Source organism: Lasioglossum baleicum, chromosome 8, assembly GCF_051020765.1.
Source record: "Lasioglossum baleicum chromosome 8, iyLasBale1, whole genome shotgun sequence".
Lineage (NCBI taxonomy): Eukaryota > Metazoa > Arthropoda > Insecta > Hymenoptera > Halictidae > Lasioglossum > Lasioglossum baleicum.
The window spans coordinates 2,402,686-2,425,694 of NC_134936.1; the positions used below are offsets into that span (position 1 = coordinate 2,402,686).

At 38.4% G+C, this 23,009-nt stretch overlaps 1 protein-coding gene across 2 annotated transcripts in view; it reads right to left on the reverse strand.

Moving 5' to 3' along the window:
• Position 1: 1 nt before the first annotated feature.
• The window catches only part of LOC143211116 (putative cytochrome P450 6a23), a 29,095-nt gene continuing 6,087 nt past the window's right edge, over positions 2–23,009 (reverse strand). Inside the window, exons 3-6 of one of the 2 annotated variants that reach the window (XM_076428572.1) lie at positions 21,681–22,206; positions 17,530–17,751; positions 10,057–10,308; positions 2–2,146 (exon numbers count right to left, since the gene is read on the reverse strand). In XM_076428572.1, the coding sequence (XP_076284687.1) occupies positions 1,980–2,146; positions 10,057–10,308; positions 17,530–17,751; positions 21,681–22,206 (1,167 nt within the window). In that variant the 3' untranslated portion in view covers positions 2–1,979. The remainder of the gene's footprint in view (positions 2,147–10,056; positions 10,309–17,529; positions 17,752–21,680; positions 22,207–23,009) is intronic. The other variant, XM_076428573.1, reaches the window with a different exon arrangement.

Consider the following 23,009-nt stretch of genomic DNA (forward strand, 5'->3'; position numbering starts at 1 on the left):
TACAAGAGACAGGATTTTTTGTGATTAAAGAGTTAAATAAATAGGAAAATATTGTTTAGTAATTTTGTTAATTCATTGGACCATCATTGTTCAATTACTAGAATGTAGTGTTCATTGACTGGTATTTTTTATATTTTTTATTTAACGTTTAATAAAGACAAATAATAATAATTTCACTTTATTTGTGTTCATTTATTTTTGACAAATGAAGTATAGAGAGCCATTTGGCATATATGAGATTCCTTTAATTCACACATTTTTTTTAAAAATAAAATATCTTCTTGAACAATTTCTTAAATGTTCATTCACTGGTGCAGTTGCATACCCTATGTTAGTACTTTTATGTAGAGCACAACAAACTACATCGATTGGTACAGTCAAAAATGTAGGTTTCCATTTTTAAAAAAAGTACAGTTGCATTTTTCTGATGCACCGATGCACAAAAGTGCATAAAATTAGTTGCGTAGTATACACCGTCTGATGCTATTCAATTTTTTCTTATAACATTTTCCTCTATTCCCGACCGTTTAGGAGGTACAGCCCGTTCCAGTTGCGTGGGACACCCTGTATAATACAATCGTGTCCGTCTGTCTGTCTGTATGTTTGTGAAGGCATCAATTGAGAACGGCTGAACGTAGAAATCTGGGGTTTGAACCATTAGACGCGGCGTTTCTTCGGGAATCTTTTAGAGCAAACCGCATTCGAAAAAGACCATTCGTTCAAAAGTTGTGACGTCATTAGTGACCGAAGACGACTTTTTCGGCCTGTTTTGGGCACGTTTCTGCTTATATCTTTTGACTTATAGCACCTATATTCAATTTGAGGTACTCATTGGGAGAGGGAGAGAGAGAGGGAGAAAGCGCGGGAGAGAGAGAGAGCGGGAGAGAAGTGATGAGAGAGGGGGAGGGGAGAGACACAAGGATATGAATAAAAAAACAGAAATCGCTTACATAGAGAAAATAACTCAGAAAATTGCGTACAAGCGAATTAAACTATGTGTGTACAATTTTTTTCATATTATCAAAAGTTGTGATGTTATTAGTGCGCCCATTGTGTGCCTCCCGTTAGGGCAACCGCCCGGAGGGAAGGGCCGAAGGCACGCCACGAACAGCTAGTCATAGCTACATCATAATTTATAGGAGAATGACACAAATTTTGAGTCCGGTAAAGTAAAGTTTACCCATGATTTCTCCTCTTTACAATAATTAAGGGAAGAAATAACATTCAGTTTGGTTTCTATTTCTTGAACAAAGATTCGCAACGTGTCTGCGTCGGCCTGCCGTGTCAGCCATTTTGAAATTATCTTGTGACGTCACATTTTACCACCATCTTTGCTTCACTGGACTCTCGGCTTACATACTATATACATACTATACCTATGCCGGGTCTATAAGTATATATGGTCTAAGGTGCACGCAATGAATTTTTCTATCTACGGTTTTGAATTTCCGACACTGTAGAAAATGCCCTAGCACGACAGCGGACTCTATCGAAACGGAATGGTCAGCTAGTGAACAACATAAGGTTGTAACTTAGACTCGGCTTCAGATAGAATGTAAAACATGTCGAATGTAATTTCTTAGACCGTAATGGACTTCAATACATTCTTGTTTAGGGGTCCAGGTAGATGGCAGACTTCAATATAAAAGTGCTATTTTTGTCTTCAGATGTTTTGTTGCACAAGTGCATCTTTAAACATTTCTAAAACTTTGAACTATTATATGATTGCTCTACACTCTACACCAGGCATGCACAACCGGATGATTTGGGAGCGGGAGCTCTCGACTCGGCTCGCGAGCCGGGTCAAAGCTGGCTGGCACACGTAAGCACACGCTCTCTGGTCTCGCGGGTGAGACTAAGAAACTTACAAGTCACGCTCAGTGGGTTCCCCTTCCATACATCCGAGCTAGGTCTCGGCTCGTCAGCGGCACGGGAGCCGATTGTCAGCTCATAAGCCGCTCTTAGAGCTAAACGCAACGTTATTTCAATTTTGTCATCTTTAAGTATACCCCGCCTTTAGGTTGCAAGAGAAATGCGCCGATATCAAATTCGTGCGGAATCCTAGTTTCTTCGCAGACGTCCACTTTGTGATTTCGAAGTATTTTAATCAGTCCAAGTTTGGCTTGCAAATTGGCGAAACGGGAACCTGTAAAGAAACATAATAAAGCCGTAAAAAAATAATACTTATTCGCTTTAGGCAATACAGTTTCGTGATAGTGAAACTGTTCCGGTTGACCGATACTTTGCGTAGCCGCGATCGGGTGACGTCACGTCGTCTAGGCGCCCTGCCCACTCTGCGTCGTCCGCGGAACGCGTGAATTCGACAGCTGATCGGATCACTTCGTTTTCGTCTTTGTTCTCGTCTAACCGCTTGTACAATCCGTTTTTCGTTACCACGCTGATATACCTACTTTTTGTTATCCCACAGGTATACCCGCTTCGTCAACCCGCTGATACTCTTCGTTCTCGTCTCCCCACTGGTATACCCTTTGGTCAACTCGCTGGTACAACCCCTGGCAGAATGTTTCCGATCAGAGGCATTGATACGGATTTTAGAGAAAACATTCACAATTTAGAAGTATAAAATATTACTTTATGGAGTTAAAACTAATGGTAAATGAAAAGGGGCTTATTGAAGAATGAAAAACATCAAAATAGCATAAGCTTCCATTTATTATAACAAAGAAACGAGAAAATAAACAAAATGTTACACGGAAAAAAGTTCCCGATTAATAGATCAGCTGGAAGAAAGTTTCCGATTCGATTTACACGGTCCAACACCTTTGTTGAACTATTACTGTTGGATGATACATATAGAGTTTTTGCGCTGATTCCGAATCTGCCCTTAATTTTTCCCCTAGACACAGAGTTTTTGTGAAACTTGATTTTGAAAAAAAACATATTTTTCAACTTCAAACAAATATTGTGATATTATTATAAAAGAAATTGGATTGTTCTTTTGCAGCAAAAGATTCTGTAGACTTTCCCGAATACAGTGATATCCAATATTAATACATTATGAATGTTTAAACATGTTTAAACAATCGTTGAGGATGGAGAGACACCACTTTTGCACCAATTGTTGAAAATATTTTTCAGTTTATCTCAAAAAATAAGGATTTAGCGTAAAATCGAACTATATCACGTGATAGAGCAGACTTTTATTTTGAGAACCCACCCTTTAAAGGTTGCAACATCGACGTTTTTTCGAACCAAAAAGCAAAATATCTTCGTCCGACTTGAGTTGCCGCCAGTGGCGTACGCCATTAGTACGGCCGTTCACCGCGCCGCACAGTGGGGTATTTGCCCGATTTCAGCTGTCAAAATTCAATTTTAAAAATTTTAGATAAATTGTAAAATTTTTGTGGCTTGAGTTAGTTGAATGTCTGAGGAACAATCTCCCATCATTCATTTTCCCATTCATGTATCCATTAAGCACTGAGATTTGTCGGAAGTTGAAGTTCCGTTAACCCGCTTTCATTTCTCAGCGAATTCACCTATTAGTAATTGTTACCTTATTTACATACACTAACAGATTTTTGTTTTGTAGAAGTTTTTTTAGCTAAGTATGGGGTATACTTTTAAGCGAAATTCACTTTTGTACCATATACATGTTTGTAATTACTAATACTTAAAGTTAACCAACGATGAGTCACTTTCTTGATGATTCTAAGGCCGTCCACACACGGGTCGATCGTCGATTCGGTCGACGCGATTCCAGTCGCATGCGATTCCCCCCTCCACGTGACTTCCAATGCAAATGAATGGAGAGCCACACACGGGTCGATTCGTAGTCGACTGAAATCGGCTCGACTGAAATCGCGTCCGTCGCATGAACCATCCACACACGGGTCGATCGTCGATTCGGTCGACGTTATTCCAGTTGCATGCGATTCCCCCTCCACGTGATTTCCAATGAAAATAAATGAAGAGCAGCACATTGAAATCGCCGCGATTCTAATCGCGTGCGATCGGCAGCGAAGTTGGAAAATCGCGTGGATCGTACGATTCGCGCGACTCATGGAGGTAAGTTTGTTCAGTTCATGTAATTTAAATGATTTGGCCATTATTTTTTGTAGTTTGAGTGCATTGCACTCTTCGATGTGGTCTATGTATTTAGGTTACATAGGTTATTATTTATTTATTATCTTTTTTTATGTTATTACGCATAGTAATAACATTCAGGTAAGCTTTTTATTTACATAGTTGAATATAATCATGTAGGTTTATGAAAAACAAAAACAAAAGGCAAAGTCTTCTCAGGTCGATTTAATCCGGAAGTATTACCACTTGGTATATTGAGCGAAGATTGAGGGAAATCTGTTGAACTTCCACCAACCTCATCTATGAGGAGCAATGCTCATCTGAGGAGTTACAAAAGGAGAGCTTTGCTGCTCATAGATGAGGTTGGTGGAAGTTCAACAGATTTCCCTCAATCTTCGCTCAATATACCAAGTGGTAATACTTCCGGATTAAATCGACCTGAGAAGACAACTCCCTAAGAACACTCCCACTCCACAGAAAATTGTACAACAGTTTATCAATCCCTGTGACTTCAATTTTTTTTTACTTTGCCTTTTGTTTTTGTTTCTCATAAACCTACATGATTATATACAACTATGTAAATAAAAAGCTTACCTTAATGTTATTAGTATTTTATTAGTTATAAAAAAAGATAATAAATAAATAATAACCTATGTAACCTAAATACATAGACCACATCGAAGAGTGCAATGCACTCAAACTACAAAAAATAATGGCCAAATCATTTAAATTACATGAACTGAACAAACTTACCTCCATGAGTCGCGCGAATCGTACGATCCACGCGATTTTCCAACTTCGCTGCCGATCGCACGCGATTAGAATCGCGGCGATTTCAATGTGCTGCTCTTCATTTATTTTCATTGGAAATCACGTGGAGGGGGAATCGCATGCGACTGTTCATGCCACGGACGCGATTTCAGTCGAACCGATTTCAGTCGACCACGAATCGACCCGTGTGTGGCTCTGCATTCATTTGCATTGGAAGTCACGTGGAGGGGAATCGCATGCGACTGGAATTGCGTCGACCAAATCGACGATCGACCCGTGTGTGGACGGCCTAAGACTTTGGTAATGATTTCGTTATACTTCCGGGTGCGTCCCGGTGTTCATTTCTGTGCCATTGTATTCTTTGAAGTCTTCTGATTGAAGGTCTTTGCAGACTATACCGACACGGCGGCTACCTGCAACGGACCGCTAGGCCGTTTTGGGTCTCTCCTCTGTATTTCAATGGGGATGCGGATACTAGGCCGTACTGACGACCCGCCGCATTCCCATTGTAATACACAGCGGCGCGGTGCAGGTAGCCGCCGTGTCGGTATAGTCTGCAAGGACCTTTAAGATGCAAGAAAAATTGGATCTGCCTTCGACTGCTTTCGTGTTTTATAGTTGATTTACGAAAAAATGGCCATCGTGCGAGCGCGAAAATCGCAGCATTTCTCACATCCTGCATGTTCGCATTCGCTATATTTTCGTATTTACTTAAGTAAATATTAAATAATAATAATAAACACACAATATACACTAAAATAAGAAAACAGTATATACATGAAATTTAAATGTATATACAGGGTGTCTCAAAATTAGGTCCGGAGCCGAAAATGGGAGGTTCCTGAGATCATTTCAAGCGACATTTTCCTTTGAAAAAATGTCGTCCGCGGCTTCGTTAACGAGTTATTAACGAAAAACACGGACCAATCAGAGCGCGAGCTAGACGCGTGCAGCCCGGCGCGCCGGCAGCCGAGTGTCGGTGGCACGCCGCGATGTCGTAACGAACAAAAGTTTCTCGATGATGTGAATCCTCGCCAATTTCGATAAACTTTGGATATGTTGTCAATACCATGATTCTGAACAACATTTCCCTTTACAGTTTCTGTCGATCGGCTTTAGTTTACGACATTATTGCAAAATTTGTAATTGTAAATCGATCGATGTACTATTTCCTATCCGATTTCGATAATATTTGGATATGTTGTCAAGACCATGATTCTGAACAACATTTCCCTTGACGGTTTTTGTCGGTCGGCTTTAGTTTACGATATTATTGTAAAAATTTGTAATTGTAAATCGATCGATGTACATTCTGTCTCCTCGCCGATGTCGATGAGCTTCATTTCAAAGGAAAAAGATATTTAAAACATCGAATTTATAACATATTTCAAAGTCATCGAAATCGGTGAGGACCCACATCATCGGCAACTTTACCCGAACGATAGAAGAAGCACAAACTTATTGAATTAAAAACTCACTTATTCAGCCGTAAATCCATTTGACTACCACATACAACCACCACACTTTTACATAATCTTCGAATCGGTGTTTGCGAGAATCATATGATTCTCGAAAAATCAATGCCATATGATTCTCGAAAAATCAATATCTCCTTGGGAACGATTTCATTTGTTTTAAACGACGCCTTCATCGAATACATTGTACGCTGGGAGAGCACAGTTTCGCGCGGCATTGCGAAGAGCATCGAAATCTTTCCGCGTCGGAGTAAGTAATTTCGTGCGATATCGATACGAGTTATAAAAGTGTGCTACGAGTTCAACAATTATGTAAAAGTGTGGTGGTTGTATGTGGTAGTCAAATGGATTTACGGCTGAATAAGTGAGTTTTTAATTCAATAAGTTTGTGCTTCTTCTATCGTGCGGGTAAAGTTGCCGATGATGTGGGTCCTCACCGATTTCGATGACTTTGAAATATGTTATAAATTCGATGTTTTAAATATCTTTTTCCTTTGAAATAAAGCTCATCGAAATCGGCGAGGAGATAGTATGTACATCGATCGATTTACAATTCCAAATTTTTACAATAATATCGTAAACCAAAGCCGATCGACAGAAACTGTAAAGGGAAATGTTGTTCAGAATCATGGTATTGACAACATATCCAAAGATTATCGAAATCGGATAGGAAATAGTACATTGATCGATTTACAATTACAAATTTTTACAATAATATCGTAAACCAAAGCCGATCGCCAAAAAGTCTAAAGAGAAATGTTGTTCAGAATAATGATCTTGACCACATATCCAAAGCTCATTGAAATCGGAGAGCATTCACATAATCGAGAAACTCTTGTTCGTTACGACATCGCGGCATGCCACCGACACTCGGCTGCCGGCGCGCCGGGCTGCACGCGTCTAGCTCGCGCTCTGATTGGTCCGTGTTTTTCGTTAATAACTCGTTAACGAAGCCGCGGACGACATTTTTTCAAAGGAAAATGTCGCTTGAAATGATCCCAGGAACCTCCCATTTTCGGCTCCGGACCTAATTTTGAGACACCCTGTAGGGTGGAGCAATAACTACGTCCACTTTGAATATTGTCGTTATTTGTAATGATATGAAAAAATGTTATAAACAAAATTTGCACGAAACAGAGGGGGACATGTTGTGGCATAAACATTTTCTGCGTGGGTGGAGGCATAGAGGAGATTTCAAGGTCACCTCGATTTTTTTAAATCGGAAGTCCTACTTTTTGTATCATGAATCGATAGACTATTGAATTCTGAGTAAAAATGTATTGAGCTCTACATGTCTTAAATCTAATAGTTAACGAGATATTATCGAAATAGTTTTCTTTCTTCTTTTGATAATATCTCGTTAACTATAAGGTTTAGGACATACGAAGGTCAACACTTTTACACTCAGAATTTGATACTCTATCGATCTATGGTATAAAAAAGGATATTCTGTTTAACAAAATCAAGGTGACCTTGAAATCTCCTCTATGGCTTCACCCACGCAGAAAATGAGACACAGTACAAAAAGTAGACATCTCAAGCTTTAAAATGGTTGTTTTACCATCTTTGGATAAATTTTAGCAAAGTTACAGCAGTTTCAATATTGAGCGAATTTTAAACTAGCTGTGACCGCTGAAATTGGGCATATACCCCACTGCGCGCCGCGCCGCATCCCATCACTGGCGGCAACCCATGTCGGGCGAAGATATGTTGCTTTTTGATTCAAAAAAACGTTGATGTTGAAAACTTTAAAGAGTGGTTTCTCAAGATAAAAGTCTGCTCTATCGCGTGATACAGTTTGATTTTACGCCTGACCCTTATTTTTTAAGAAAAACTGAAAAATATCCTCAACAATTGAGGCAAAAGTGGTGTCTCTCCATCCTTAACGATTGTTTAAACATGTTTAAACATTCATAATGTATTAATATTGGATATCACTGTATTCGGGAAAGTCTACAGAATCTTTTGCTGCAAAGAACAATCCAATTTCTTTTATAATAATATCACAATATTTGTTGTGACAGAAAAACTCTGTGTCTAGGGGAAAAATTAAGGGCAGATTCGGAATCAGCGCAAAAACTCTATATGTATCATCCAACAGTAATAGTTCAACAAATTTGGTGTTGGACCGTGTAAATCGAATCGGAAACTTTCTTCCAGCTGATCTATTAATCGGGAACTTTTTTCCGTGTAACATTTTGTTTATTTTCTCGTTTCTTTGTTATAATAAATGGAAGCTTATGTTATTTTTCATTCTTCAATAAGCCCTTTTTCATTTTCCATCAGTTTTTAATCCATAAAGTAATATTATATACTTATAAATTGCGAATGTTTTCTCTAAAATCCATATGAATGCCTCCGATCGGAAACATTCTGCCAGGGGTTGTATGTATGTATATCTCGTTCTCGTAACCCCGCTTACACCATGGTGCGAACCGCTCGTACTCGTTTTCGTCAACTCGCAATTCGTCGCGAAGCGTTATTTGTTAAGTTTTTTGTTGCGTTGTTGTATAACTGTTTTAATTAAATCGAGTGTGTTAATACAGTTGAAGTGTTCCTCGCCCACTCACTGACCGATCTCTAACAGGAACTAGTAATGTTTAATCAACCCTTAGCATACACATGAAATTGCAGGGTTTTCATAGTATAACACAACTATTTTCAATTTCATTGTACCTTTCTATCTTCTTCTAATATATAAAATAGAAAAGTATGTCTGTATCACGGTGCATTATACAATTGTGCCGACTTCCTTCAGAAAACTGTGATAGATGGGTAGTAATTCTCTGGCCGCCGTCAGACGAAGATACCGTACGTGGGCGAATGAGATTGTTTGTATTCGAACGCGCTGCTGAATACACACAATCTCATTTGCACACGTACGGTACCTACGACCCATATGCGCCGTCTGGCAGCGGTCAGAGAATTACTACCCATCTATCACAAAACGTTACAGAGACAGTGTTTCGATATGGCGAATCGTTTCTCGCGCATGCGCGACGATTTTAGCCTCAGTAAAGTTAGATTCTCGATAAAATGGAGTACCCCACAGAATTTTAAAATATTGGTATCATTTGATTCTGAAAAATTGATGTATAACATGTGTATTTCTGTATATTTTGTAACTCGTAGGACAAGTCCTGGAGTCTTTTTATCCGGAATAGATTGTTTCGGTACATTCTCGGCAATATAACTGCCTCAGGGCTCTGCTAACTCACTATCCTAATATAGATACATTACTGTTTTGGCCGTGCATGCGCGAGAAAAGATGCACCATATAGGAACACTGTACAGAGCACGGTGCATTATACAGGTGTGCCGACTTAGCATCTCTGTAACGTTGACGTTTTGTGATAGATGAGTAGTAATTCTCTGGCCGCCGTCTGGCGGCGGCCAGAGAATTACTACTCATCTATCACAGTTTTCTGAGGGAAGTCGGCACACCTGTATAATGCACCGTGGTCTGTATGATCCGAGTGACACTATTCGGCCTGACGATCGCGCGCCGATACCGAGCAGAACCGCTAGATGGCAGCACGGATACAAGGATATTAATAAAAAAAAAACAAAAATCGCTAACATAGAGAAAATAACTCGGAAAATTGCCTATTAGCGAGATTTTATCGAAATTGCCGCCCTGGTTGCGAGGGCGTGCCACAGGCACGTCACGAGCAGCTAGTTGATTCATATAACTGAATTATAATTTTTTTTACAATGGAGAAACAGTAGACCGGGTTTTATATGGTTACTATATGCCTGTACATACCAATGCAATTTCTTGGTCCATCACCAAATGGTAGGTAGTGCATAGGATTTCGAGTTGCTACTTGTTCTTCGCTGAACCTTTCAGGGTCGAATTTCTCAGGGTCTGGGTAAATTTCAGGATTTCGGTGTAGTGCAATAACTGGTATCCATATATGGACCAGTTTTGGTAATGAAAATTTCAAAGTATCAAACGTGTATTCCCTTGTTGTTCTCCGCTGAAGTATTGCCCCAGCAGGGAATTTTCTTAATGTTTCTACAAAAATAAGAAAAATTTCATTTTTATAGTAAGATCACTGAACTAAAATAAGTTGAGAAAAGAATTTCGAGTCTCATAATTTTCTCCACCGGTCCTCTGCGTTGTCAATTGACTCTTCGCACTCGGAGCTATTCTAACTCGAACAGTAAACATTTCTTCTGATCTGGAACATTTCCGTTGCTTATGATTTCAAAAATTTTATGGATATGAAATTGGTATAGTACCTCGTACAATACCTAAATGTTTAGTTATTGATTAGATACCGATATATTGAATAGTGTAAACAATATTTTTAATAATGGTACAGCAATTTTTAGTGACGCCTCTCTCACAGTCGCCATTCGAGTGCTAAGGGTTAAGAACAGTGAAATCACAACCACCCGTCCACTGGGTTTGCGGGAAAAGTTCACGCGGCCGAATTATATACTTTATTGTACCGCGTATCTATTTTAACACATAACCGACCGGTGATTATTGCTTAATTTTGAAAAATCTATGGTTCTGTTACGAGCCAGGGCCGCTGGCAGCATGAGTGGCCGGCGAGGTGTTTATACCCAAGGAATAATATCTGTATTCGTTAGTAAAGCGCGGACGAACCCAATGCGTAATTGGGGAGCCGCTAGGATAGAAGACAGTGAGGACGAACCTGATACGATTGTCAGAGAGCCGCTAGGAAGGTTTCCGTGGACGAACCCAATGCGTAATTGGGGAGCCGCTGGGAGGTTGGATGAAGGCACGGACGAACCTGATACGATTGTCAGGGAGCCGTTAGGATGCGGACGAACCTGAACGATTGTCACGGAGCCGTTAGGATGCGGACGAACCTGATACGATTGTCAGGGAGCCGCTAGGTTGGATAAATCTATGTTCGAATGACTTGGATAGGATTGTTAGTGGGCCTCGTAACTAATAGATTCTAATTGATACAATCCGAGCGGTTAGATTTTATCGTGTGGGAACGTTCAATTACTCTATTAGGATTGTGGAACGATAATTATATACATATATATATATATATATATATATATATATATATGTATATATTCTTACTATAAGACTTCGTGTTACAATTGTGTAAATGTCGCGATTGAATGAAAGAAATGTGATTACCTAATTAAAGATGCTCGGTTTTGACGCACTGGCAATGCGGGGGTCTCGAGAGTAACTTTAGTAATATTTGATCTCGAAGGGGAACTTTAGCCCGATCTTACTGGAAGTTACTTTGCGAGATACAGCACGACGCGCGACTACAGAAGTACTAGCCCCCCAGAGTAGAAATGCACGGGTTTATATACCTCTAAAATGAGTGGGGTGGTCTATTAATTATCTAAAGTCGCATATAGTGCCAGACTCTCGTTTTTTGTCGTTTTCCATTAAGTCGAGCCAGTTATCTAGGGACGCTTCCTGCCAGATACGATCTTGAAGAGATTTTTGTGAGAAAGTTAAAAGAGATCGGTTCTGTAACCGTCACAGTTCATGGCTAAACACTTTTTAATGGAACCTTTAATAGTGACAGCAATTTTCATTATGAACTAACAAGACACCTTCAATAACGTCTTCTAATAGTTTCATTTAAGATTGCAATGTAAATGAAATTTCTATACTTTCTTTTGGTACAGCAAAATTATTGAAAATCCTATCAATAGGCTTCCGATAGATAAAGTGTTAACAACTTATTAGTATCTATTTTAACAACTTATTAGTACCGATACTGGAAAATTGTAAATTGTCTTTCCGAGATTGTACGGAATTTATTACAGTACCGCAGCGAGAATATTCTCCGTCCCTACCAACATACGAATCCTGACTGCAGTCCTTGCGATTCCCGAGAGTTCAATATGAGAATTTATCAGTCGATTAAAATTCCATAAAAATTAGAAATCCCGAAGAAGCGAATTATTCTTCATTAAGTCACAATACTCCTTCAAAAATATTAGGACAATGTTCCTTCAAACTAGTGGGTTACCAAAGTCATTTCAACGAAAAAATGATTTCATAATTTGTGTTCACAAAAATCGATTTCTTGCAAAATCCTGAGATCGTAGACAAATTTTGAAACCAGATTTGAAATCAGCGCGAAAAAATCTACGGGAAATGATGTGTCGCATGTTAAAAAACATTTCTTCCGCACGTGGTATTGGAAAAACCACAATTTTCTTGAAGTTATGCAAGTTTAACGAATTCTATCAAAGTTAAAAAACGTTCGTACCACAATCTCCATAATTATTCCATATTCTGCAAAGTTTCAGCATACATTTAAAAACAATTTCATCGCTCTACCTCATTTTTATCGAAAGTTCTTTGATTTTGACACAGAATTCATCGGTTTGTCCCACTGTGCGCCGCGCCGCACAAAAATCGATTTTATAAATTTTCGATTTTTAAAAAAAAATATTATTTTTGTATTACCAAATAGTGAATGTATAATGTGCCAAAGTCGGATTTTTTTTAAAAATTTTTTTACGGAGATATACGCATGGCAAGTAATCTACTTTTCTCTCTTGGGAAATCATCAGATTTCAGCGCCATAGTTACTTAATTATGGCGTCTATAATTGAATACTTACAGCTCTGCAATTTATAGGGATTATCATGCATGCTGTAAACTATTAACTGGCACAAATAATTTTTCAATAAAGTTGTTTAACATTAACTAAAATGGTTTATCGGAAGCATCTTTGCGTTACGCTCATTGTTTATTTATGGAAGCAAATCTTAAAAGCGTTAAGGAGCTCCGGTATGGCACTACTTGTATTAGTAAGGTGTTATATTGAAGTAACTTTGTGTAAAAAATCTCGGCCAACTTCGGCCAACCTTGGCCGCAATTTAAGTTTAAATATCAACTTTTAGAATTTCCAAGAATTAATCGCGTGGAACTTACGATTATTTGGGGTTTAATGTGAAAATTTTTAAGGAATATTTTTAAATAATAAAGAAAAATATGAAATTTATACGACTTATTAACCCTTTTCGTATAAAAAATGTTAATAACAATTTTTTTATATTACATAAATTATTTTTATAGAGGTCACTACATATTGTCAGAAAAATGCCTATTGAATTTTTTGTGACAGTGGTCGCAAATTACACGAGAACTTTGTTTATTTAACAAAAAATTGTAATAACAATTTTAAAAAAAGAAAGAATAAATATTCTTTTAATTATGAATTTCACAATTTTTTTATTATTTATTAAAAATTTCACCTAAAACATGAATTTTTACTCCCTGAAAGTGATACATTTAGTCCAGTCGCCAGGTACTTTTACCTGGAAAATATTCCGAACTTAATGAAATTTTGACACGTCATTTAGGGGTACTCTGGGGTGTCGAATCTCAGTTTTCGACCTCGAGGACGCTGTGCTAACTTGGGGAGGGGGAAAAAACCACGATTTTTATTACCTTGTTTTGGTTTTTCGTCTATTACTCAAAAACTGTGGGTCCTATGAACTTTTGTCTTCCATTTTGGGAAAGAGCATTAAATTTCCTTCAAATTTCACTGGTCAATCTTTTTTTTCGACCAAATAGGCACCGAGAGACAGGCGTTCAATATTAGGAAATTAAGTGGCAACTGCCCAATATAGGGAAAAACGGAGCAAATTACACTGTCCAACAAGAAAAATGTTTCCATATAACTGTTGGGTGTATCCTATACAGTTTTTAGCGCTGATTCCGAATCTGGCCTTAATTTTTCTCCTACACGCACGGTTTTTGAGAAATTTGAGTTTGGAAAAAGAAAACACGTTTTTCAACATTGAACATATATTATGATGTTATTATAAAAGATATTGTATTATTCTTTACAGCAAAAGATTCTCTAGACTTTCCCGAATCCAGTGATGTGCAATAGTAATACATTATGATTGTTTAAACATGTTTAAACGGTTTAAATGTTTGGCGTCTACTGCAAAGTATTCCGAACTTAATGAAATTTTGACACGTCATTTAGGGGTACTCTGGGGTGTCGAATCTGAGTTTTCGACCTCGCGGCCCCTGTGCTAACTTGGGGTGGTGGAAAAAACCACGATTTTTGTTACCTGTTTTTGGTATTTCGCCTATAACTCAAAAACTATGGGTCCTACGAACGTTTTTTTTCATTTTTGGAAAGAGCATTAAATTTCCTTCAAATTTCACTAGTCAAACATATTTTTTGATCCAATAGTGACCGAGAAACAGGCGTTCAAAATTAGGAAATGTTTCTCAAAATGACATTTTGAGCCACGCATTGTGACATTTAGCAGGAAATTGCAAGTTTTTGGCTCATAACTTTAGTTTTTCAACATATCTATACAATATAATCTTCATACTACGGATACCCCTTATATTTTCACTATTAACTGGGGAGGACAGCACAATTTATTTACTTCAACCGAGTGGATTCAAGCCTTTTTATATTTTTGTTGGCGTTATGTTTAATAGCAATATAGATATTAATAATAAAAAAAAACATCCCCGATCGGGCCCCGCCGTCGTTTTTTTCAGTTCCATAGTATGTAGATTATATGTAGATATGTTGAAAAACTAAATTTGAGAGCCAAAAACCTGCAATTTCCTGCTCAAAAAATACGTTTGACTAGTGAAATTTGAAGGAAATTTAATGCTCTTTCCAAAAATGAAAAAAAACGTTCGTAGGACCCACAGTTTTTGAGTTATAGGCGAAATACCAAAAACAGGTAACAAAAGTCGTGGTTTTTGCCCCTCCCCAAGTTAGCACAGGCGCCGCGAGGTCGAAAACTCAGATTCGACACCCCTGAGTACTCCTAAATGACGTTTCAAAATTTCATTAAGTTCGGAATACTTTGCAGGTAGACGCCCTTTTTTCGACCTGGCGATTGGACTTTCAGGATCGAAAAAAATGTCGACGTTGGAAAGTTGAAAGTGTGGTTTCTCAAGATAAAAGTCTGCTCTATCGCGTGGTGCAATTCGATTTTCCGCTGGACCCTTAGACTCTTATTTTTTTTTTTTAAATTGAAAAATATCCTCAAAAATGTGTACAAAAGTGATGCCTCTCCGTCTTTAATGATTGTTTAAACATGTTTAAACAATCATAATGTATAACTGTTGCACATCACTGGATTCGGGAAAGTCTAGAGAATCTTTTGCTGTAAAGAATAATACAATATCTTTTATAATAACATCATAATAACTGTTCAAAGACGAAAAACGTGTTTTTTTTCAAACTCAAATTTCTCAAAAACTGTGCGTGTAGGAGAAAAATTAAGACCAGATTCGGAACCAGCGCTAAAAACTGTATAAGATACACCCAACAGTTATACGGAAACATTTTTGTTGTTGGACAGTGTAATTCGCTCCGTCTTTCCCTATATTCGTCAGTTGCCACTTAATTTCCTAATTTCGAACGCCTGTCTCTCGGTGCCTTTTGGTCGAAAAAAAAGATTGAACAGTGAAATTTGAAGGAAATTTAATGCTCTTTCCCAAAATGGAAGACAAAAGTTCATAGGACCCACAGTTTTTGAGTAATAGACGAAAAACCAAAACAAGGTAATAAAAATCGTGGTTTTTTTCCCCCTCCCCAAGTTAGCACAGGGTCCTCGAGGTCGAAAACTGAGATTCGACACCCCAGAGTACCCATAAATAACGTGTCAAAATTTCATTAAGTTCGGAATATTTTCCAGGTAGACGCTTTTTTTTCGACCTGCCGACTGGACTAATTCAAGAATCCAGTTATTCTGGATTTCCAAGTATTGTTAGAGAAGATCGCGGGGAAATCCCAGTGATGCTTCTACGGTATGAGTAACGTAGTTTCATCTTTACGGATTTTTTGCCACCTTTTGGAAAAACAGAGATCTAACGAACGAAAACTTTGTTTATTTAGCATAAAAAATTATTATTAACTTTTTTTATTTAAAGAATTTATTAAAAATAATTAATTTACACAATTCATTTTAATTAACTGTACTAACTAATATATCCTTAAAAATTTTTACTCTAAACCCCAAACAATCGTAATTTCCGCGCGATTCATTCTTGGAAATTCTAAAAGTTGATATTTAAACTTAAATTGCGGCCAAGGTTGGCCGAAGTTGGCCGAGATTTTTTACACAAAGTTAGTTGAATATTATACCTTGCCAAAACGATTAGTCCCAGACCGAAGCTGCTTAACACTTTTAAGATTTGCTTCCATTAATCAAAAATGAGCCGAAAACAGAGATTTCCAATTAGCCCATATTACTTAATGTTTGATAATTTTTTGAAAATTTTTTTTGCCATTTAAGCGTTGTACCTGTGGCAACCTGTCCACAAAATCTTAAACAAATTCGTTGGATAGTTTCAGTTTTACGGATTTTTGACCGCTTTTTGGCCATTTCACACCACTGTGCGCCGTATCCCGTCACTGACGGCAACTCATGTCGGGCGAAGATATTTTGATTTTTGGTTCGAAAAAAAAATGTATAAAAAAACTTCTTAAAAATCACGCTTATATTAAAGTGCACTAAAAAGGAGAAAATAATTAACTTTACAGAGACAGTGTTTCGATATGGTGAATCGTTTCTCGCGCATGCGCGACGATTTCAGCCTCAGTAAAGTTAGATTCTCGATAAAATGGAGTACCCCACAGAATTTTAAAAAATTGGTATCATTTGATTCTGAAAAATGAATGTATAACAAGTGTATTTGTGTATATTTTGTAACTCGTAGGACACGTCCTGGAGTCTTTTTGTCCGGTAAGATTATTTCGATACATTCCCGCCAATATAACTGCCTCAGGGCTCTGGCCGCTCTGCTACCCAATAGTAGATACGTTACTGTTTTTCCGCGCAGCGCCTCTAGCGGCCATCCATCGTATCAAAAAGGTTGGACTCAATCGAAGCACTGAGTGGAGTAGGTAAGCGCTGGCGCGCGGAGTGGGGATTGTTGGCCGCGATGACGTACTACTGAGCGTTGCGGGGCAAGGTGTGACGGTTAATATTAAAAATTTTTTTCTCCTAGACGCACAGTTTTTTTTAAAAATTTGTTTTTTAATATTGCATTGTCACCCAGTTTTGAGCTTTATTTAAAGTTTCAAGTCTCTAGCTTATCGGGAAGTGGTTTAAAATTCGATTATAAGATTTGACGCATACAACAACAACGACAACTCGGCAAGCTAATATAAGCGTGGTAATAAAAATGTCGACGTTGCAAACTTTATAGGGTGGTTTCTCTAAAATTCCCGTTATTTGTTGAACACACCTCGTATATGTAACATGCGTATGTGATTACCTTTGAATACTTTGTCCAAGTATTTCATTTCATTTAGAGATTCAACCGTGAAGGTATCTCCGTACTTATCATGATACGCCTTAATTTCTTTATGCACTTTGTCTTGTATATCGTGATTCTGAGCTAGCTCATAAAGAGCCCAAGTCATACTAGTTCCAGATGTCTCAAATCCGGCCGCGAAGAAAGCGAAAGCTTGAGCAGTAAGTAATGTGTCCGTTAACTCTGAAAATGACAATTCAATGTTATTGATCCATTATAAATTAAGTTAGCTGCAAACAGAATTCTATTATACTATTCTTTCATAGAACTGTCGCATCTAAATATGTACAGTAATATATTTTACGCGTTTCTCGAAACGTTGAAGTATTTATCATTGCATAATGTACGTAAGTAGTTAAAAAAAAAACAAACAAATGTAACTTTGATAAAACGTCGAGAAAATTGGTTTTACCTTCTTAAACCACGGCACATCAGAGAAAGAAAATTGGGGATCGTGCCCATAACAATTTCTTATTGCTAAATTAATTTTGTAAATGTGATTTTTAAACAACTTTATGAAGTTTGCATTTATTTATATTTTTGCAACTAAACTTTGCCAGGGAAAGATCGGTAACAGTGCCCTATTATCCCTGTTATTAAATTAGGAAAATTAGGGAACATTCATCAACGTATCTACATTCTTCAGCACCGTTATGACTAGTGATGGCGTGCAAAATCACTAACCGTGATTTATCACAGTGATCGTAGAATCACGATCACGACCGTGATTTTAACTTCATTCACGCCGTGATCGCGATTTTTTAATCTAGAGCAGTGGTCGGCAACGGTTGCCCCATTCGGCACGATTTCGAGGCCTGCGCCTCCCGCACGTCTCGCTCTCCGTGACGGCCCAAGTGCTCAGGCCCGTACCGTATGAAATGCGCGTGGCGCCCTCCGTGGTAATGTGGAAACCTATTGATACCCGTGTCGCCCTAATGCGCCACTCGCATTTCATGCGGTACGGACCTGAGCACTTGGGCCGTCACGGGGAGCGAGACGTGCGGCCATTGCTTCGATTGTGCACACCTTTTCTCGCGCATGCGCGGCGATTTCAGCCTCAGTAACGTAAGCTTCTGGATAAAATGGGGTTCCTTGAGCACCCCGCAGAATTTTAAATAAATTAAGATTGGAAATGGTAAATAATCCTTATGAAGCGACGACAAGATCAGGAACAACTGTCGATGCAGTATTTGCAAGACATTGTAAGGTTGGTAGCAGCGTGCGGTAAAGAACGACCACACTGTTGGCAACGGAGACCGATCGTCGCTTGTCTAAACCGACAGAGCGACGACGGCGAAGACGCGATCGGCACTTTTTGTCGGACGTTTGAAGCGAATACACGTGCTACCTATTTTATTCCTGGACTCTTATTTTATTCCCTTATTCCGAAAGAGCCCTTATAACATTTAGACAAAATTGAATCAAGAATATTTGTATCATATTTTAACTATCACAAGCTAATTGTTTCAATGACAGAATCATAGAAAATCATAGAAAAAATAATGGATGATCAAAATTTGCGACGCAAAAAAGGAGAGCGTATGGGAAAAAAAGAGACATAGTTCATAGCATTTCCCATACGCTCTCCTTCTTTGCGTCGCAAATTTTGATCGTTCGTTATATTTTCTATGATTTTCTATGATTCTATCATTGAAACAATTGGCTTGTGATAGCTAAAATATGATATAAATATTCTTGATTCAATTTTGTCTAAATGTCTTGCAAATACTGCATCGAGAGTTGTTCCTGATCTTGTCGTCGCTTCATTATTTACGTTTTAAAAACGTGATCGGGAACGTGATCGAGACATGAGTGATCCATGGGCCTAAAGGACTGTGCATAATTCTGAGGGGACGAAGCAAAAGACGGAAAAGGGATCAACTTGTCCGCCATCTTGTGTAGTTGAAACTGTGATGCTCTCTATAGACGACTGTAAGGGAGTAGACTCGTTTTCCAGGATTGCAAGGGTCCTGGATGTGCCTTCTCATTTCTCAATAATGGAAAGATGGGGTTTTTCAGTATACTCAAAAGTGCTAGATAGATGATCAGTCTAGGCCGCGATCGTCCTCAAAAGTCCTATTTTTACGTTTACGAGGCGTAATTTGCATTATTCGGAAGCATACAGCTGCGCATGTAGCTATTTACATAAGTGTGTTACAGATATTGTGGCGAGATTACAAGAAGGTCCCCGGGAGGGCACAGAGCAGGGGGGGTAAGCTGCCGTGTTAAAAATCTGACCAGTATTTTAGCGCCGCCTATGAACAAGGGGCGAACTAATGACAGTATATATAGATAAAAAGCGGTAGACGGTTGGAAAAAAACTGTTTACCCCAACAGGATTCGAACCTCGGTCTACCGCTTGGCAGTCCAACTCTTTAGCCGATTGGCCCACCGACGATCTTATAAAACCATCGAAAATTTTGGTATATGTATCGCAAAGAATGACTCTCGTATAGCTTCTGGGCGATAGGCATACGCACGCAAAAACTGCAGCGACACCAACGCCGCCTATGAACCGGGGGGGCAACATAGTGGTTGAAATATTTCCATTACAGCTTGCACCCCCTGGCACAGAGGCAAGAGGGGTCTATCGTTCTGCATAGTAGTAGTAGTAGTGTGTGTTACCGCTTCGGCCAATAGACGGCGCGCACCTTCTAAACTAACTAATCGGCCGCGCATTCTTGCCTACGTCACCGCATTTCTGTATTCTTGTCATCTCACCAGAATACATGCTGCCGAATTTTACAAATAACGCCTCGTAAACGTAAAAATAGCACTTTTGTGGGTAATTGCGGCCTCGATTGATCTTCTATCTAGCGCTTTTGACTATTGAAAAGCCACATCTTTGCATTATTGAGAAATGAGAACGCACATCTCGCACCCTTACAATTCTGGAAACGAGTCTAGCCCCTTACATATTATTCGTCCAATCAGTGTCGTAGAGCGTGGCGAAGAAGGCGCCCGCCGCGGTCGCAACTGGGTTCGGGGCGCAACACAAAGGATACCGACCCGGTTGAGGGTCGCTTGGACGCTTTTCAAATCTTGCAAAAACATTACGAACTCTCATTACAAAACACGTATCCAAATCTAGACAATGGCTGTAACAACAGCTTTCTGCAGACGTTCGTTTAGCAAATTAAAAATTGTAAAATCGTACCTTCGTTCTTCTATTGGACAAGAGCGATTAACAAACATGTCTATAATATCAATTGAAAAAAAGATGTTACCAAAACATTAAATTATGACGATATAATAGGTGTGTTTGCAAATGAAAAAGCCAGAAAAATTACTTTATAAAATGTACTGAACTGTTTATGTTTTCATTATATTATTTTAACATATATCTATATTTTGTATTTCTTTTATTTTGTCGTCATTGAATATGAATAAAAATTTGTTCTTATTTAGGTTATAGATGATTTATTTATACAAATACATTGACAAATACATTATTGTATTACAGGCAACTCATTTTGATGAGGTTAATAGTATTTAATATATTGCATTTAGTGAAATTTAACTTGTTACATTAAAATTTTTAATTTTTTGTCATTATTGGGTTACGGGGAGGAGCAAGTTAGACATTTGCCATAGGCGCTTCATACACAAAAGATAGCACAGAGAAACTTGTAGGTTCATTAAATCCTCTATAAACGCAGTTTCAATCCTGTAGGATCAATGGTTCAGGAGCTATGCTTGCTTAAAGTTGAGCAATCTGCAGTGTTTTTGACTGGTAAGGGCGTCGCCATATTGGTAGTGACGGTCGCGCGCCGATTACTGAGTTGGTTGGCGATTAGGTCGGGGGGGGGGGCAAGGACCGGCGGTTCTGCTCGGTAAGCGGCGCGCGGTCGTCACTACAAACCAATATGGTGACGCCCTTACCTGTCAAAAACACTGCAGGTTGTTCAACTTTAAGGAAGCATAACTTCTGAACCATTGATTCTACAGGGCCGAAACTTCGATATGCAACCGCCCCGGGTACGAATCTGCTGGATTACATATCAAATACATCATAATTTATAGGAGAAAGGCACAAATTATGAGTCCGGTAAAGTAAAGTTTACCTGAGACTAGTCTTGGAGACATTGTTTTATAGACAACATTTAACTTACCGATTCCTTTTATCTGTTCTGGATGCTTTTTAAACTCCATGAGCATGTTAATGCAATCCGGTCTATAGATCCCGTGCTCTCGCCTATACTTGATCGTGTTCATGACCAATTTCGTAAAGAACGGAGCCACTGTTCTTTCAGGCATCACGAATCCAAGTAAATCGTAAAATTTCGGCCATAACAGTCTGGTTTTTAATCGTAAAGTGTGTTCCGTGGTTCCATCGAAAATACGTTTTCCCATTTGACGAAATTCGTTATTCTCTTCATTGATGGCGTTCATATTAATTCCGAAGGCGCAAGTACCAATCACGTCAGTTGTATATTTCGCGGTCAATTCGCGAATTTCGACTGGTTCTCCTATGCTAACTGCACTATTTAAATATCCTTCTAAGCACTTTGAACATTCCACCATAAGAGCGAACATGTCTCTTAGTTTTCCTGATGTAAACATAGGAGTTAGTTTCGGTCTTAGTGCTCTCCATCTTACTGGGTCCAATTGAAATAAATTTAGCGACATGGGTTCAGTCTGTGAACATTTTAGGAAATAATTTTGTCAGGTAAATATTGTTCAGTCAACAAACCGTGAAACCAAATTTCTAGAAAGTTACGGATGCTGAAAAAGTATGGTTTTCAAATTCGTGTTCAGCATTTACAGAATTAGAAGTAGCAGTTTCGGAATCTAAATTTGAATTTATTTCAATTTTAATTATTATATTACCAAATGATAATTGAATCATCATTCAAATTACTTGAAAGTTAAGGATGCTGAAAAAGTATGGTTTTCAAATTCGTGTTCAGCATTTACAGAATTAAACATTTTGCAAAATCCTGAGGTCGTAAACAAATTTTGAGACCAGATTTGAAATCAGCGTGAAAAAATCTACGGGAAATGGTATATAGCATGTTAAAAAAAATTTTTTCCGCACGTAGCAACGGAGAAACCACATTTTCTTGAAATTGTGAAAGTTTAACGAATTTTCTCAAGGTTAAAAAACGTTCGTACCATAATCTCCCTATTTTTCCCATATTCTGCCAAGTTCCAGCTTTAATTTTAAAAAAATTTCATCGCTCTACCTCATTTCTATCGAAAGTTCTTTGATTTTGAATCGAGTTTGGTCCAAATTTTCCACTGTGGGCCGGCGCGGCGCGGCGCGCGTACTCAGAGATGTCAGGCAGCCGCGAATCGGCAGAATCTCTACTTCAATCTGACGTTCGGATCATGGTATTACGATCATTTCTCGTCAAGATATAGCGAGTTAAAGGAAAAATGGAAATTGTGAGTTTTTTAAGCATATTTTCAGAAATACCTGGTATGTCGAAATGTTAATG